Source organism: Myotis nattereri (assembly GCF_964212035.1).
Source record: "Myotis nattereri genome assembly, chromosome: 7".
Lineage (NCBI taxonomy): Eukaryota > Metazoa > Chordata > Mammalia > Chiroptera > Vespertilionidae > Myotis > Myotis nattereri.
Window position 1 is genome coordinate 45,813,492 of NC_138082.1, and position 18,898 is coordinate 45,832,389.

The window sequence follows — 18,898 nt, forward strand, 5'->3', positions numbered from 1 at the left end:
ATTTTCTAATATCTAAGGGTTCCAAAGCTCAACTTACATAACTTCCTTACTTTAATCCAATAACCTTTATAGTTTGCAATACTTCTTTCAATTAAAAAAATTCTTCCTTTATAAAAGCATTTCTTTTTTATTTAGAGAGTAAAATCAGGCTATGATATCGATCCTTTCTTCACTGCATCTGAGTAGCATAAATATTCCTTTATGTTTGTCTATGTTATCTATATTAGACTAAGTAGCAGACAAGGAAAACATCAAAACATGATGAGTAAAAAAAATACTGCACAATCAGAGAACATGAGCTTGAGGACTACTCTGTCATTTACATGGACAAGTCACCTTAATTCTCTAAGTCTTCATTTTCCGATCAGTAGAGGCTTAAAAACAAAGAATGTTAAAATCTGAGCTAATTCATGGGCCACAAGACTTAATATTGTTACAGTATCAATAATACTCTACAAATTATTCAATGCAACCCCTATCAAAATCCCAGCTGGCCTTTTTGTTTCAGAAATTAACAAACTCATTCTAAAATTCCTATGGATATGCAAAGAACCCAGAAGAGACAATACAAATTTGAAAAAGAACAAAAGTTAGAGGACTCACATTTCTTAATTTCACAACTTACTACAAAGCTACAGTAATCAAGCACAGGATAGATATATAGATCACGGAATTGAATTGAAAATTAAAAATAAACCCATATATTTGCGGTCCATTTTTGAGAAGTACAGACAATTCAATGAGGGAAAGAACAGTCTTTTAACAAATGATACTCAGACAAAGGGATCGCCAGAAACCAAAGAATGAAGTTGGACCCCCTTTTCTCACACCACACAAAAATGAACTCAATATGGATTATAGACCTAAATGTAGGAGATAAAGCTATAAAACTCTTAGATGAAAAAAGGAGTAAATCTTCACGACTTTTGGATTAGGCAATGGTTTCTTAGATAACAACCAAAACACAAGCAACAAAAGAATAGATAAATTAGGCTATATAAACATTTAAAACTCTTGTGCTTCAAATTATACCATTAAGAAAATGAAGAAACAACCCCACAAGGGTAAAAAATATTTACACATCATATATATGAGACCTGTATTTAGACTTCTTAAAAAATGTTTATAATTCAATAAGAAAAAGACAACCCAATTTTAAAAATGGGCAAAGGAAGTATACACACATTTCTTAAGAAGATATACAAATGGACAATGAGCACATGAAAAGATGCTTAACATCACTCACTAGCCACAAGGAAATCAAAATCAAAGGAAATACCATTTCATGTCCACTAGAATGACTAGAATAAAAAAGACAGTAACAAATATTGATGGTGTGGAGAAATTGCAACCCTCATACACTCCTTGTGGAAATGTAAAATGGTACAGCCACTGTGAAAAATAGTGTGATGGTTCCTCAAAAGATGAAACATAGTAACCATACTCTCCATAATTTCTGCTCCTAGGTATGTACCCAAGGGATATAAAAACATTTCCACTGTCAAATGCAACTCTCTTCATAATTCTTGAAGAAACAAATCATTGATTCTATTTATAAAGTTACACAATTGAGAAATATTCAAATGTGCAATATATCTTAAGATACTGATATTGTCAAAATGAAGATGGCTCAAGATATAAAGAATCAACTAGTATTTTACTTTAAAATTAAGTGCTAAAAAAGAAAGGTGGCAATTACACCACAAACACCTATGTATCCTGTAACACAGGCCATAGATGGTAAGTTTTAATTATCACTCTATCTGGCTCTATGTCAAGTAAGCAAAAGGCCATCTCAATATAAAGAATATCCTGAATTGCAAAAGGAGATCCAAAGCCTACAAAAACCCCACAAAGTTAAGAAGAAAAAACCCCCACAAAATAATGAAGAAACAGGCAACTAAAATGACTTAGAGGAGAAAATTCCACTTTTTAAAAGGACTGAGTATGGAATCTAGAACTATCTTAGTGAGAATAGCTGATAAGGCATTTTTAGTATTTATAATGCTGAGAAATGTTAACACTGAAAATAAAGGCTGATACCCTAGTTTTCAAATTCAGAAGTCCTTTAGCATGTTTAGCCTATTCTCTTAACAGACTTCAGTTTGCAAAGAATAAAGACTACCATTATTGATGACTCTTCATTGAAATTTAAGAAATAAAATTCTTTCTCTGCTAATTGGTGTTAAGTATCAAGGACTTTATTGGTTGGAACAGAAAGAAGAAAGTGGTTAAGAGGCTTTACAGAAACAACCCCTGCTGACACATTACCCACTAGAGAAGACAAAGACTACTTATGTGAACTCCAGATTAAAATCACCACCAAAAAAAGTCCCTTCATGTAGCACCTAGTCCAAACTCTATAAGTAAACAGAAGCTAAACAATTTTCAGCTTAGCTAAAAAGAAGTGTTATCATTTGTATTATGTTTCTATATTTTACAAGTCACTAAGTTAGTGAAGGTGTAACAAAACTTTTGATATTAATTAACTTTAGTAATGACAGCTTTATCGTCCAAGCTTCTAAACCATTTCACAGTAGGAAAGTCACATGAAAACATAATTCAACTCTATAAACATGGAACTCCCTTTTAAAAACATGCTTTCCCTCCAATTTATTAATCTAAAGGATCAATTCAAAATCTGTTTTGGGGTAACTTTAACCCCTAGAGTGCCGGGGAGTGCGATCGCGCTCCTCCTATCTTTCGCCAAAAGTGCAGGGAGCGCTATCAAAGCTTCGAAATGGCGTCCAGTTCTAAGTCTGCTTTTATTAGTGATGATGATATTGCTAAATATGTCAATGTAGTAAAGGTTTCCTTAAGTTTTTGAATATGTAACTTCATTTACTTGCGATTCATAATTTTTTTCCTAAACTGCTGTAAAATCAGCAAAAATGCCTTGGCAATTTTAGCATAGTTCCTAGGATATTGGTTGGCACTCAAAGGGTTAATTTTATTTAGCCTGGGCAAGCAAAACCACTGTATTACATGAAAAAGGAAGACACTAATAATCTGCCTACTAGCCTATTTATATACTTTAGTCCCACATTCAGTGTATTTTTTTGATGTCATTAAACAAATTGACAGAATTCCAAAATAGCATTTTTAAAAAGTTTATTTTTTTGTGCATGTTAAGTGTTAATAGTTTTAAAAACAAAGATGTATTAAAACTCTTATAGAATTAATAACTTGTAATATCTAATTTGGATGTGAGTATCTGGTACAGTAGTTTTCTTGGGGTGGGGGGAGGTAACTTTCAGTTCAATGAGCAACTTTATGAGTAACAAATTTGCAACAGTGTTACTCAAGAATGAAATAATGACAATATAAATGTGTCTTGGGCCACTTGGTTCTTTGATAGTTCACATTTACATACTATCTATCATCTGTAACTCTGTCTAATGATGACTTTTCCATTAAAGAGTCTCTTTTCCTCTTCATAATACCATTTCTATGGCTAATTCACACTAAAAGATGTTTTCAAAACAAATAGGCCTACATTACACCTTATAAACTACTGTTGTGAAGACATGCATTTTAGGAATATAAAACACACTCTTTAAGAAATGTGTATTCTATTCAGGAACTACTTATTTGGCTTTTTTTCCCTCAGTAAGTTTTAGAATATTCTGCCCCTACATGAAAATTTGAGCATGGTCTCTGAGCAATGCAACTGTTTGCTAAATAAAATGAACAAATAAGTCATACCATACTTACAACATATTCATGCCTAACCAAGATTTCCCAATATATATTTAATAAAGTATCTTCAATTTGTTCAATTAATAAGCACTTCATATGTAGAGATGTAATCCAATACCACAAAAGCTTATGATTTAAGCCATCTTCAGACAGTGCCAAAAAGACCCAAGGACAATGCTGTTTAAAATAGAATACTTATCTCTGCCAAAAAAAAAGATTCACAAATTTTTTTCTAGAAAGTCTCTTTCAGTACAAATCAAAACTTACATACCTGTAATATCAAGAACAGAAGGAGATGCAATGTAATATCTATGAACTGTTTCAAGAAGTCGAGCACCATGGCCTTGACCTTGAAATGGAGTCAATATCAGCATCTGACTACAGTAAAGAAATGATTTTAAAGTTAAAATATCACAACATGACCAGTTTAAAAATTGCAAATAGAGTATTATGAACATTTTAAAATCTGCATGACTTTTTTTTCAATCAACTGTCAAAAAATCCAAAAATTATCAAGATATTCCAAATTGGGTTAATTTTCCTCACTGTTTCCAAGGGAACAATGAAATAAATCAGTACACAGCCAATGAATAATGGTGATTTTTTAAAAACAAATCAACACTATTATAACAAGTATTGGAAACTTCAGCAGTTCCTTCTTCTGAAATAAAAGGCAGGGCACGTGTTATACTGCCAATTACCTTACACGTGGCCGGGTTTTGTCTGGGTACACATAGTAATTATAGACTGTCATGTAGCCTACGGTCGCAAAGAGCGTAGCTCCATCCTTATTATACTTCTCAAATCTGCAGATAAAACAGAAAGCCAAGCAGGTCAATTACAGTCACGCTCCCATGCAGTGTCCATTTTCTTTTCCATTCTCTGACTGAATTTTCAGTGTCAGCAAGCTACTCTGTGAGGGCCCAATGGGTACACCTGCTATGTTCTGAATGTACAATTCACTTAATTGGTGTGCAGCAACTTGGATAAATCAGACCTCTTTACATCACTTCAGTGCACTTGCCTATTATAAAGATGAATAGGTGGCAAGTAAAAGAAAACATAGGCAAAGCTCATTTTACTGTTTAAGCCTACATTCAGGGCCCTAACGGACAACAGCATTTAATTCAGCTCTATTCTCAAAGTCTCCCAAAGCATAATGAAGGAAAACTCAAGCTTCATAAACAATAGTTTTTCTTTCCTGGGAAAAATATCATTATACTGTCCCAATAATTGGGTCGCCACAATTAAAATGCTAGCTTTGTGGAGGTAATAAGGTCTACTGTTGCTTTAGAACTGTACTTACACTAGAAAGTAGTGCCATCTTTCATCATCCACGTCAATAAAGCTAGCAGTTTCAATAAACCACATCAAAAAGGTCTGAAGCCTTTCATGATATTCTCGAAAGCCTCTACATGTCATGTCAGCCTAGGGAAAAAGCCAGGAAAAGTCAGGTGAAACTTGTCACAGAGGTACGTGAAAATGTGGAGAACACAAAACAATCCTGTGGGAAAATGTTTACAAGTTTCAGATTAAGATGTGTACACAGACACACACAAAATATATCTTTGTTTTCAAAGCTGACAAAACTTTGTTTCCTGAAGTTAGAATAAATCACTGAAAATAACAAAACAGCACACAGGTTCCTTTTACCTAAGAAATATTTAGACTTATTTTTACCTTGTATATCTGAAAGGTAAAGTTTTCCCCTGTTGGACTTAGAACAGAGTATGTATGGAGTAAGGTTCCAAATGGCTTGAAATCAACTTCTTTTTCCAGTAAAGAAAGAAAATCATTTGTGTTTGTGCAAAATCCAGGTGGAATGATTTGTCTAATTTTGCCCTCGACATCATCTGCCTAAGGAATGGAGGTGAAAGGACATAAAAATACATTAATAACAAATTTTACTTTTAGTTAACTATGCTTAATTTCTTTGAAATGGACAAAACCTACAAAAACCAAAAAACTTTAAGTTCATAGTTAAACTAAAAAGTAAAAAGTAAACATGTAGTGAACTGGGAAAGGATAAGTTTCATGTACATTAGATACTGCCACACAAATCTGAGATTAAAGCATGACATAGAAATGAAAAAGAGGCAAGTAGCATGAAATCAAGTGTAAGAATGAGAGCTACTGAAATTTCTAATATCATGTAGAAAATGCTTACTATATCCCTTCAGGACAGTTTGAACTGGCCAAAACAAAGACTGCTTATTAATGTGTGTCAAGGAGACCATATTATCCAAGACATGAAAAGATCACCCGCAGTAGTGATGTGAGGCTAGGGTATGACCACAGTAACAACCTCACAAAGAACAAATAGACAGGCCATAACTCCCTCAGACACCAAACTCAAAATTAAGATAATTTTTAAATTATACCCTCTTAGGAAATACATAAATTATATGAACAGATATATTATCCACTCATCCCTATAATGTGACATAATTCTTATGGACTTAGATTTGTGACAGTAAAAAAGAGACAAGTCTGGACAACAAAATTAAATTCAGAGATTAAAATTACCCTTGTTAAACAACCTCAATGAATGTTAAAACTATCAGCTGAGCAGACTTCATAATCCTTTTCAAACCCCCAAAAGACCACTTGATTGAATACATTTACTACTTCTCTTTAACCATGAATATTTGATGAAGTCTTACAATAAAGTATTACTGCTTCTCACCAGGCAATAAAACTTAATGAATTGGTCTCAACTTAACAAAACCTTATCCTTCAATACAGTCCCTAAAAGCCTGACATTACATTCAACAAAATGAGCTTGCATACTATTCAAACTTTTTTTCTGAACAATGAGGCCAGGTTTTTACTTAATGGAGTTTGCCATGAGTTCAGCTGTAATGTTTGTATTGTATCTATTTCCACAAGGACTGACACAAGAACACTTTGTGTTAACTTACTAAGCAGCTCTTTCATACCGTTTACATGCATGATGGGTATTAGTTCTAACCAAGACCCTTGCTACTTAGCATTCAAAACAGGGAAATTAAGATGCTTAGGACAAAATACACTACAAAAGGCTAATACAACATGCTACTAATTCCTGTCCTTTCAACCATTTTTTAACTAAGTAGAAGCAATGCACCTGCAGATGAATAGCACTTTATTATCATTCAGTTACATTTTAGGATACAGAACCAAGGATGGAGTTTATCAAAAACAAGTTCTATTTTCAGTGCTTTGGTACCACCAACATTATATATATATGTGTGTGTATATATATATATATATATATATATATATATATATATATATATCTTATTTATAGCCATAAAAAAGAGAGCTATTATTTAAAATATAGCTCTTCAACATTTTGCCCAACAGCTTATTTCTAATATGTACACTAGTCCTTGCAATCCATTTACATTCAAGATCAAATAAACTGCATTTGATAGGATTATTTTTATTTTAAAAGTACTGTTTGATAAATATTTCTCCTTGAAACTGTTATCTAATGTGAAGAAACCATCTTAAGCATATTTTATATAATCTGTACAATTTCAATAATTACAAGAAGAAATTGTAATAAAAAAAGGATAATTTTAATAGGTCTGTTGTGTGGCAACCAAAATCCAGAGTACTGATGGGTAAAGTAGTGTAATTTTAGTTCAAGTTTAAAAAAAGAAACACTACTTAAATAAAGAGGTTTATTATCTACCAGTTTCAAAGAAAACACTTCAAGGCATTTATAATGTATATAATTTTAACTTTTTAAAAACATTCCCTATGTTCTGTCTTCTCAACAAGGCATTGCAAAGCATGATCAACTAAGTTCACATATCTTGCATCAAATGTTCTTCAAATATTTCTTAGACACTCCTAAGTTTCAAGTAGCAGTTCTGGTAGAAGACAGAACAACACAAAAGTATGAACACAATAAAATTGAAAGAGTTAATGTTTAACTTTCAAAAGATACCTATTTATTGTAGTAAATAGTTTCAAGTATTTTGCTTTGGGCAAGTTTACACATTACTTTAAGAACTTTTACAGGGGAATAAAAGGCTAACTTTAAAAACAAGAAATTTATTATTTATAACAGGTTAGAGAAAATGTACAGGTAGGACAAAAGTAGGTTTACAGTTGTATGGAAAATAATTCAATAATTAATAAATAATAACACAAGAATAAACTCTATTCCTGATACTCACAACTGTAAATCTACTTTGGTCCCATCCTGTGTATCTGATATGTTACATAAAAACAAATAGTTTTTCAAATCTAGAATTCAGAACTTCGCATCACTAAAGGAAAACTGTTTACATTTCTCTATTATATGGATTGTGCCTTGGGAAAAAAAATTCTATAAACATCATGTTTTTGAGATCTGTATTCCTCGTTTTCCAAAGGAATAAATATATTTCAGTTCAGTTAAATATTCATTTCTCATAATGGATTACTGGCCAGATAATAAAATCATTCAAGATGAAATAAACTAGAGAAAAACTCTATCTAATCATTTTTAATTGAATGTTGAATTAAAGATTAACTGAAACTTTAATCCCAAGGATTGTGGCTAAAAGTTTGGATTCCATTTCTGAAGATCGCTGAAAAATTCCCTATCTTGAAGAACATTATTCTAAACGTCAATTAAAATTATACAAAAACATAGTTAATGAAAGGATAACAAATTAAGCTGAATACATCAAGAATTCAGAATAAAACCTAGTACATTTTATTAATAAAGTCATGCCTTACAAATGTTTTCCTAACATTTGGCAGCATTTTTTTATTTTTTATTTTATTTTTTTTTAAATATATTTTATTGATTTTTTACAGAGAGGAAGGGAGAGAGATAGAGAGTCAGAAACATCGATGAGAGAGAAACATTGATCAGCTGCCTCCTGCACATCTCCTACTGGGGATGTGCCCGCAACCCAGGTACATGCCCTTGACCGGAATTGAACCTGGGACCCTTCAGTCTGCAGGCCGACGCTCTATCCACTGAGCCAAACCGGTTTTGGCGGCAGCATTTTTTTAAAAGGGAAAGTATAAAAGTTAACTATTCTATTTAGGTCTTATATTAGGTGAATTATGATGAAATGTTTTAGATTGTATACTCTCTCACTATGGGCATTTCAACTTCTGACTTCTATACTTTGTTACATATGTTCCTATGAAGCAATTTTTGCTTTTCCTCATCACTGCTTAAAGCAATGTGCCTGAGAATAACTGGTAGTCTGCTATAATAGAAATATGTTTACACTTGCCCTAACCGGTTTGGCTCAGTGGATAGAGCATCGGCCTGCGGACTGAAGGGTCCCAGGTTTGATTCCGGTCAAAGGCATGTACCTTGGTTGCAGGCACATCCCTAGTAGGGGGTGTGCAGGAGGCAGCTGATCGATGTTTCTCTCTCATCGATGTTTCTAACTCTCTATCCCTCTCCCTTCCTCTCTATAAAAAAATCAATAAAATATATATTTAAAAAAAAGAAATGTTTACACTTACATTTGTATTTATACACATTTGAAAACCAAATTACACTAAGTCCTCACTTAATGTCATTGCTAAGTTCCATAATTTTAAGTGAAACGATGTGTAATGAAACCAGTTTTACCACAGGATAATTGATGAGTTTATAAATGAGTTAAGTTCCTACAGCATATAATCAATGTTATAATAGTAATGACTCTGAATGAAAAAATTATTCAAGGACCTGCGTATACCTGCAGTGTCTTAACCTAACAGCACCATTTGTCTAAATTTGTCTATGGAGAGTTATTTTTGAAACAATAATTTTAAAGGCATGTTAAGTAGGTGGTACCTACTGTCCTTTATTTGGCTAAAGTGGCAGAGTTAACATCTACACTAATAAAAGAGAAAAATGGTAATTGGCGTACGGCGATACCATTTTCATTGGCTAATCAGGGCTATATGCAAATTAACTGCCAACAAGATGGCGGCTAATTTGCATATGTAGGCACAATGCAGGGAGGCGAAAGGGAAAGCAGGAAGAAGCCCCCTGCCACTGACAGTGATCGGAAACCCAGGGGGGAGCTAAGAGCTGGGGCCGCCTTTGCCCTGCCCCCCAGCCATAATGGGAGAATCAGGTGCCTTTGCCGCCCTGGCCAGTGATAGCAGGAAGTAGGGGTGGAGCCAGCGATGGGAGCTGGGCACGGTCGAAGCTGGCAGTCCCAGGAGCTAGGGGTCCCTTGCCTGGGCCTAAAGCGAAGCCCACGATCGCGGCGCCCCCCGCTGCCACTGCAGGTCCCCGCTGCCTGGGCCGGACACCTAGGCCAGAGGCGTTAGGCCTGGGCAGGGGCGGAGCCTGCAACCGCGGGGAGCTGGGGGTCCCCGGCCCAGGCCTGACACCTCTGCCGGAGGCCTCAGGCCTGGTCAAGGGGCCGATCCGGTGATTGGTGATCGGAGGGTGATGAGGGTCAACTCCTCTGGCTGAGGCATCAGGCCTGGGTGGGGGGCGGAGCCGGGGGTTGGGGGGATATGATGGTCCCCTTGCCCAGGCCTGAAGCCTGGGTCAGAGGCGTCAGGCTTGGGCGGGGGGTGGAGCAAGCGATCAGAGGGAGATGGGGGTCCCCTGCCCAGGCATGATTCCTGGGCCAGAGGCCTCAGGCCTGGGCAGGGGCCAGAGCCAATGATCGGGGGGAGATGGGGGTCCCCTGTCCAAGCCTGACACCTCTGGCGGAGGCGTCAGGCCTGGGCAAGGGGCCGATCAGGCGATCGGAGGGTGATGGGGGTCAACGCCTGAGGGCTCCCAGTAGTGAGAGGGGGCAGGCTGGGCTGAGGGACACTCCCCCCCCACACACACCCAGTGCACGAATTTCGTGCACCGGGCCCCTAGTATATATATAAAAGGCTCATATGCAAAGTGTCTCCTTGGGAGTTTGACCTGGAGACAAGGAGTTTGATCTCTGGTAAGTATATAAGTTCTTTGGTTTATCTCTTCTCGTTCCCCCTTTCCTCCCTCCCTGAGAATTTAAAATTGAGCTTAAATAGATATGGAATTTTCTTCACTTGCTTTTATAGCATATCTTTGGTATTCTTTGAATTATAGTTAACTAGGGGCCGGGTGCACGAAATTCGTGCACTGGGTGTGTGTGTGGGTGGGGGGGGAGTGTCCCTCAGCCCAGCCTGCCCCCTCTCACTACTGGGAGCCCTCAGGCGTTGACCCCCATCACCCTCCGATCGCCTGATCGGCCCCTTGCCCAGGCCTGACGCCTCCGCCAGAGGTGTCAGGCTTGGACAGGGGACCCCCATCTCCCCCCGATCACTGGCTCTGGCCCCCGCCCAGGCCTGAGGCCTCTGGCCCAGGAATCATGCCTGGGCAGGGGACCCCCATCTCCCTCTGATCGCTTGCTCCACCCCCCGCCCAAGCCTGACGCCTCTGACCCAGGCTTCAGGCCTGGGCAAGGGGACCATCATATCCCCCCAATCCCCGGCTCCGCCCCCCACCCAGGCCTGACGCCTCGGCCAGAGGAGTTGACCCTCATCACCCTCCGATCACCAATCACCGGATCGGCCCCTTGACCAGGCCTGAGGCCTCCGGCAGAGGTGTCAGGCCTGGGCCGGGGACCCCCAGCTCCCCGCGGTTGCAGGCTCCGCCCCTGCCCAGGCCTAACACCTCTGGCCTAGGCGTCCGGCCCGGGCAGCGGGGACCTGCAGTGGCAGCGGGGGGCGCCGCGATCGTGGGCTTCGCTTTAGGCCCAGGCAAGGGACCCCTAGCTCCTGGGACTGCCAGCTTCGACCTTGCCCAGCTCCCATCGCTGGCTCCACCCCTACTTCCTGCTATCACTGGCCAGGGCGGCAAAGGCACCTGATTCTCCCATTATGGCTGGGGGGCAGGGCAAAGGCGGCCCCAGGGCCGCCTTTGCCCTGCCCCCCAGCTCTTAGCTCCCCCCTGGGTTTCCGATCACTGTCAGTGGCAGGGGGCTTCTTCCTGCTTTCCCTTTCGCCTCCCTGCATTGTGCCTACATATGCAAATTAGCCGCCATCTTGTTGGCAGTTAACTGCCAATCTTAGTTGGCAGTTAATTTGCATATAGCCCTGATTAGCCAATGAAAATGGTATCGCCGTACGCCAATTACCATTTTTCTCTTTTATTAGTGTAGATTATTAGTGTAGATATATAGATAGAAGATATGCACAGCCCATGGATACAGACAATAATGTGGTGAAGGCCTCGGGGAGGGGAGGACTGGGCGGAGGGAGATATGGGGGAGGGGGGGAGGGAGGAAATGGGCCCTCTGTAATACTGTCAATAATTTTAAAAATATGTTAAAAAAATAAAAAAATTGGAATCTAAACAATTTTTAAAATCCTCTGACAATATTTAAGTTGTAAAAATGTGATTACTGTTAGAGAAATTAATAAAACTTTTTCACCACTGGAAAAACAATGGTTGTATTATGTTTGTTTATATTACATTAGTGTTTTGCTACATGAACTCACAAAAAAATTCCAAAATAAAAACCTCAATATATGGTTTTAAATCTAAACATATATTATTGATATTTATACTCCATAAAAAGGATTACTCATAAAGAGCACTCAAAATTATTTTTAAAAAGAGTATAGTGAACTATTATTAGTCTAATAAAGATTATTTTTTCATTTCCTCAAGATTAGCTTTTTGTAAATGTGCAGGGTTTTTCTGTAAGAAGCTAAAGATTCCAGAAAAAAATCTTAAAATCTGCTCTTACCTATTCACAAATTCAATCCATATATAGGATTGAATAGGTATATTGAATAGGTTTAAATAGATTACTGAAATTCACAGATAATACCTTATCTATGTATTAAAACCTTCTCTACCAAACCTTTCCCAGAAATGCTAACAATAGCAGGACTGAACAATCCTAGTTACACACGCTTTCACTTAAAAGCAATGAAACTACCTCAAGAGAGGGAAGGAGGTATTAATAAAAGCAAAGGTCAGGGATAACCATAAAATGAACAACCAGTGTCTGAATAATCAAGTTTACTGTACTGTACAATTCAGAATAATTACAGCTGCCTTTAAAGATGAAGGCTAGTGGAGATATTTTATAGGCATTTTGTCACTAAAAAACTTTAGATGCAACTGGAGAACTTTGCATGGAAAATAAAAAGAAATAACAATGAAAGATTAATGTAATGGCAAAATTCTAGTAAGCAAACTTATAAGCAGATTTGCTGTGGTTTCTGATCATCTAAAAGGGTATATTTTTCATATACAAAAATTCTACTTAGTATAGTCTGCAAAATCTCATATGTAATAGTATCAAACCTCACACACCTAAAACAAAAATTTTGATTACCCCCTAAATCTTTTCTAATCTTTTCTATTTTGTTTAATAGTACCACTATTTTTTTAAGCAGTGGGGTCTTCCTTATTCCTCTTTCCAAAATATATCCTCAATAAAACAACTGAATGCAGTAACACTACAATGTTCTGGTCTCCTTTCTTTCAGTCTTGCCCCCCTACAGTGTGTTATTTGCATAACAGCAAGAATCATTTAAAAAGTAAAAACCGTATCATAGCCCCCCCCCCCCCCCGCCCCCACTTAAATCCTTTAAATGCTATCAACTATTCTTACCCCACATGATCTAGTTTTGCCAAGCCCTTCAATCATTTACTACCCTCTCTTCCATCATCAATGATTTAATGATGGTGATCTTCCAGGGCTACAAAAATGCCAAGAGTGTTCTCATTTCAGGGCCTTTGCATATGCTGGTCCTTTTGCTAACTAAGCTCTTCCCTTACATAGCTGGCTCTTCTTCATTTAAAAACCAGCAAAATGTTTCTTCATAACACTATCTAAATTTAATTTGTTTATTTACTACTAGAGGCCCACTGCACGAAATCTGTGCATGGAAGGGGTCCCTAGGCCTGGCTGGCAATCAGGGCCTACTGGGGCTGTCTCGCCCAGTCCCTGGAGGCCTGCGGCCGGCTGCTGTTCAGAGGCTGCTGGACAGGGCCTGCCAGACGGGGAGGGAGAGAGGGAGGGACCACGGGAGGTTTGCTGGCTGGGGGTAGGGACCAGGGGAGGTTAGCTGTGGGAGTGCACTGACCACCAGGGGGCAGCTCCTGCATTGAGCGTCTGCCCCCTGGTGGTCAGTGCACGTCATAGTGACTGGTCAACCAGTCGTTCTGGGTGTTCAGTCGTAAGAGTTGCTTGGGCTTTTATATATATAGATTTGTTTACTGACTGTTCCTCTTGGCTAGAATATAAGCTCCATGAGAGCAGCAACTCTGTTTTGTTTGTCACTATATCCCTGGCATCAAGAAAACAGAAGGCACTATGGAATGAACATTCTTGCTGCAAACTGAGATAGAAGAGGCAAGCCCATTCCCTAACATCCACTACCTATTCTCTCTTTTTTATTTATTTTTTATTGATTTTAGAGAGGAAGGGAGAGGGAAAGAGAGATACAAATATCAATGATGAGAGAGAATCATTGATTGGCTGCATCCTGCATGCCTCCTACTGGGGATCAAGCCTGCAACCAGGAATCGAACCCAGGACCATTTAGTCTGCAGGCCAACACTCTATCCACTGAGCCAAACCAACTAGGGCTACCCATTCTCTTTTCATAAGGGGGAAAAAGTGTTTGCTTGAACATATAATTTAAATAAATGATCTTCGATCATGAAGCAAATAATCCTACAAAAAGACATTATAAAAGATTGATTCCTTACTCGCAACACAGTACCTCTAAATGGGAAAACCTGGCTTTCAAGAATGGAACAATTAGAAGTCAATGCAAATACATAGCTATTTTCACTGCACATAGCATTTGAAAGATTTGTCAATAATTACGTCAATAGTTCCTTTGGAAGAAATCAATTCAACACTATCAGCTGGAACTTAAAAACCCACCAAAATCCTCAAACAACCAGTGAATTTTGTACAACACAAGAGAAAACACCACCTGCATTTTTAATTAGAGTATCTAGCTGGGCTTGAGAATTTAACAATCTAATAAGAAAACTTGGCTATGGAAAACTACATTTTAATAAGTCTGTGTTAAATGCTACTTTAGTTAAGATTAAATCTTTTCGCCGAAACTGGTTTGGCTCAGTGGATAGAGCGTCGGCCTGCGGACTGAAAGGTCCCAGGTTCGATTCCGGTCAAGGGCATGTACCTGGGTTGCAGGCACATCCCCAGTGGGAGATGTGCAGGAGGCAGCTGATCGATGTTTCTCTCTCATCGATGTTTCTAACTCTCTATCTCTCTCCCTTCCTCTCTGTAAAAAATCAATAAAATATATTTAAAAAAAAAATCCTCATCAGAGGATTTAAAAAAAAAAAAAGATTAAATCTTTTCAAACATCAAATCACCATGACTACAGCATTATTCAGAAATACTTTTAAATCTGCAAAATTTAAAAAAAATTTTCAAGGGATATAAACCACTGAATAAAACAAATACTGTATTAAATAAAGTTATACATTATTTAACTGACAAGTTTAGTCATCTTGAACAGGGCTGGGAAGTGGGAAGTAAGTGCTCAAACTATTTCTGACACTAAAGTTGAATAATGGATATAAAAGACTATTTTAGACCTCTTTTATTCTATAGCTAAGTCATGTTACAGTTCCATTAAACTTACCAATATGGTATTTTCACCCATAAGGGGACTATCTGCAAGGGAGAAGCACCTCACAACAGCAGGAAATTGAGATTTTATAACATAAGAGTATGGGAGTGGGGGAAAAATAAAGTATACATTGTAAAAACAGAAATAAAACTAATAAGCACAAGAACCTGGACCCATTTAGAGCTGGTCATAAATAGTCCTAACATTTTTAAATAGGATATTACTATACATTATGCCTATTACCATTATCTCCTAGTACAATTTTTTAAAAATATATTTTTATTGATTTCAGGTAGGGAGAGAGAGATATAAACATCAATAATGAGAGCGAATCATTGATCGGTTGCCTCCTGCACGTCCCCACACTGGGGATCGAGCCTGCAGCCTGAGCATGTGCCCTGACCAGGAATCAAACTGTGATCTCCTGGTTCATGGGTTGATACTCAACAACTGAGCCATGCAAGCTGGACTCTCCTAGTACAATCTTGATTATTTACTAGTTGTGTGACCTTGGGCACACAAGTAAAAGTCCTTTAAATACCCCCCCCCCCAAAAAAAATTAAGTAATAGTAAAAGACCATATCAACCAGTCCAAATAATGAAAGGATATTCTAACAAAAAAATATAGGAGTATGAGCTGGCAAAAGATTTAAGTCAGAAGTTTAAAGTCAGTTTAAAGCCTTGGGAAAGTTGACTTCATTGTTAATGCTTTAAGAACTGCTACTTCTACAAAAGAAAGTATGGCATTCAGTATGTACTAATACATAAGATCTTCATTTTCCACATTATAATTTTATGCCCAGTTGTATGTAGCAGTATTATCAATAATGTGACTGATTTTATCAAATTAAACTTGCTGGCTTCATAGGTCCAAACAATAAGAGCCTTTATTACAAAATGAAATTTCCAAGTTTCCATTTTATAAAGGTGACTCAGTGACAAAAATGTCATTTAATTTTTAAAAAATTAACTCTGTGAAGTAATTATTTTTATTTTTTATTTTTATTGTTTTCAGAGAGGAAGGGAGAGGGAGAGATAGAAACATCAATGATAAGAGATGATCACTGATCGGCTGCCTCCAGCACACCCGCTACTAGGGATCGAGCCCACAACCCAGGCATGTGCCCTTGACCGGAATCGAAACCAGGACTCTTAGGCCTGCAGTCTAAACTGGCTAGGGCTCTGTGAAGTAATTCTTGATGAAAGTTTTAATGCCTTTAAATAGGAGTGCCCAGAAATAGAACAAGTCTAAAACATAATTTTCTTAAATCCCTTCAAAGACTCATGTCCATTCCCAAAAATGCAAAATACACCCACACCCAGGCCAACATCCCAAAAAGTTTTAACCATTCCAGCATTAACTCAAGTCCAAAATAACATCATCTAAGTTACCTAAATCAAGTATGGGTCAGACTCTGGCTATGACATAATATGGAACAAAATTTGTTTCCACTTGAAACTAGAAAAGAAGTTATCACTTCTAAAATACAACGGTAAAACAGGCATAGGATAAAAGTTATAGATTCTCCCATTTCAAAGGGAGAAAGTGGTAGGAAGATAGAAGTCACTGGACCAAGCCATCTCAAAGTCCAGCAAGTCAAATTCCATTATATTTCAAGGCTTGGGAATACTGTGATCTGTGGCTCTACCCTCTGGGCTTAAAACTCCACTCTTAGCCCTAGCCGGTTTGGCTCAGTGGATAGAGCGTCGGCCTGCGGTCTTAGGGGTCCCGGGTTCGATTCCAGCCAAGGGCATGTGCCTTGGTTGCAGGCACATACCCAGTGGCGAGTGTGCAGGAGGCAACTGGTCGATGTTTCTTTCTCGTCGAGGTTTCTAACTCTGTCCCTCTCCCTTCCTCTCTGTAAAAAATCAGTAAAATATATTTAAAAACAAAACAAAACTCCACTCTTAGAGTCATTCTTGCTTTTCTTTATTTTTAATTTTGAAAAATATGTTTTTATTGAGTTTTTTAGAGAAAGGGAAACATCAAATCAGCTGCCTCCTGCATGCACCAGGGATCAAACTGAAACCTGTGCATGTGCCCTGACCGGGAACTGAACCAGCAACCTTTCGGTGCATAGGATGATGCTCAACCAACTGAACCACACCAGCCAGGGCCAGTCTTCCTTTTCTTGAAGGGTATTTGCAGCTGTTTCCTGCTTATTGAATTTTGAAAGTTCATCAGCCTTCCCTCATCTGATCAGTCCAAACTGGCAGTGTTTTTGCTGATAAAATATTCTCAAAACTCTTGTGATGCCTGTGTATGCCACGAGGGTTCTCATCGTTAGATACGTGAGATGGTCCTCCACAGACCTTCCCTGATCTCTCTATTCAATCTCTATTCCTGGCTTTTGCTGAGACTACTGAGGAAATCTGAAAGGTTTCCTCATGCAAAAGGTTATCTAGACACCCTCCTGGCTTTCTCTTCATAGCTACAGTTTCCTGACAATGAATAGCCTAATTTTAGTGTCTGCTGAAAACTGGATAGGCTGAGAATCTCCCAAATCATCAAGTCCTGAATCTTTTTTGTTCTAACAAGTTACCACAAACTTAGAGGCTTAAAACAGAAACTATTCTCTCACAGCCTAGCAGCAAAGTCTAAAACCCAGTATCACAGAGCTGAAATCAAGGTGTCAACAGGACCACACTCCCTCCAGAGGCTCTAGAGGAGAAACTTTCCTCACCTCTTCCAATTTCTGATGGCTACCAGCATTCCGTGACTTGTGGCCATATCACTCTGCCTCTGTGGTCATCCTGCCTTTGGGCGGGGGAGGGAGGTGTCATAATTTAGCCTGCCACAGAAGCATACTCTTCAATTACTCTCTGCTTTTACCCTCTTTTGGTCAATTTGTTTCAAGTAGTTTTTTATAATGTAATTAGCTTAATTACCCATGTTCATAAAAGATATTAGCAAAGTTTGTGGGCTTAGAAATGCAGCATGAGAAATGCAAATAAGCAGATTCTACATAAAGCAGAAAATTTAGTTATTTCCCTCCATCTTACTTAACTGCTGGGGAAAAAAGGAATTTTCATGTGCGTAATTTAAAAAACAAAAGTTGGTAAATAAAATACTACTCCGATCATAAAAATGAAGGTTTTTATAGAGAAGGTCCACTCAAGAAACATATCAGGATAAGGATCAAAACTGCAAGGTTAATGAGATTAACAGGCAATCATCTCCATAACTTAAGATTGAATATGTGGTTTCAGAGCTACTAAGTAACAGATTTTCTCCTCCCTCAAACCTTTAAATTTTAAAATCTGTTTTATAGTCAACTGAAAAATAGAGTCCAAAATAAATTTATTTCTCTTCTTACCTCTACACAGTCAAAGTTCTCATTGACTTTCGATGCATATTCAACACGGAACATTGTTGACAGGCTACCCGCAATATAGTATAACAAGATCTTCAGACCCTTGTAACCAAAAGCAGTTTCACTGAAAGGGGGAAAAACAGCAGTTAACTATGATCTCAAAATGAATCTTTGCAAAGTCACAAAGTATTAACCCTATATAAACAAGTTTAGCTCTACTGGTAGTTTTAAGATTTTAAACTACTTCTTAAAAAACAGAAGTATGTGTAATGAAACTGTGCCTCAGTTTTCCTCATTTGTAAAATAAGAGAGAATAATAGCTCCAACCT

General features: G+C 38.0%; 2 protein-coding genes across 4 annotated transcripts in view; one reads left to right on the forward strand and one right to left on the reverse strand.

The window, feature by feature from the left end:
- Positions 1-18,898, forward strand: part of SLC25A12 (solute carrier family 25 member 12) — a 171,523-nt gene that overhangs the window by 26,858 nt on the left and 125,767 nt on the right. The gene's annotated exons all lie outside the window — the stretch shown is intronic.
- HAT1 (histone acetyltransferase 1) overlaps positions 1-18,898 on the reverse strand; it is a 49,415-nt gene that overhangs the window by 14,952 nt on the left and 15,565 nt on the right. The window contains exons 4-8 of the mRNA XM_081095165.1: positions 18,573-18,693; positions 5,380-5,556; positions 5,006-5,127; positions 4,401-4,505; positions 3,971-4,077 (exon numbers count right to left, since the gene is read on the reverse strand). Of these exons, the coding sequence (XP_080951291.1) occupies positions 3,971-4,077; positions 4,401-4,505; positions 5,006-5,127; positions 5,380-5,556; positions 18,573-18,693 (632 nt within the window). The remainder of the gene's footprint in view (positions 1-3,970; positions 4,078-4,400; positions 4,506-5,005; positions 5,128-5,379; positions 5,557-18,572; positions 18,694-18,898) is intronic.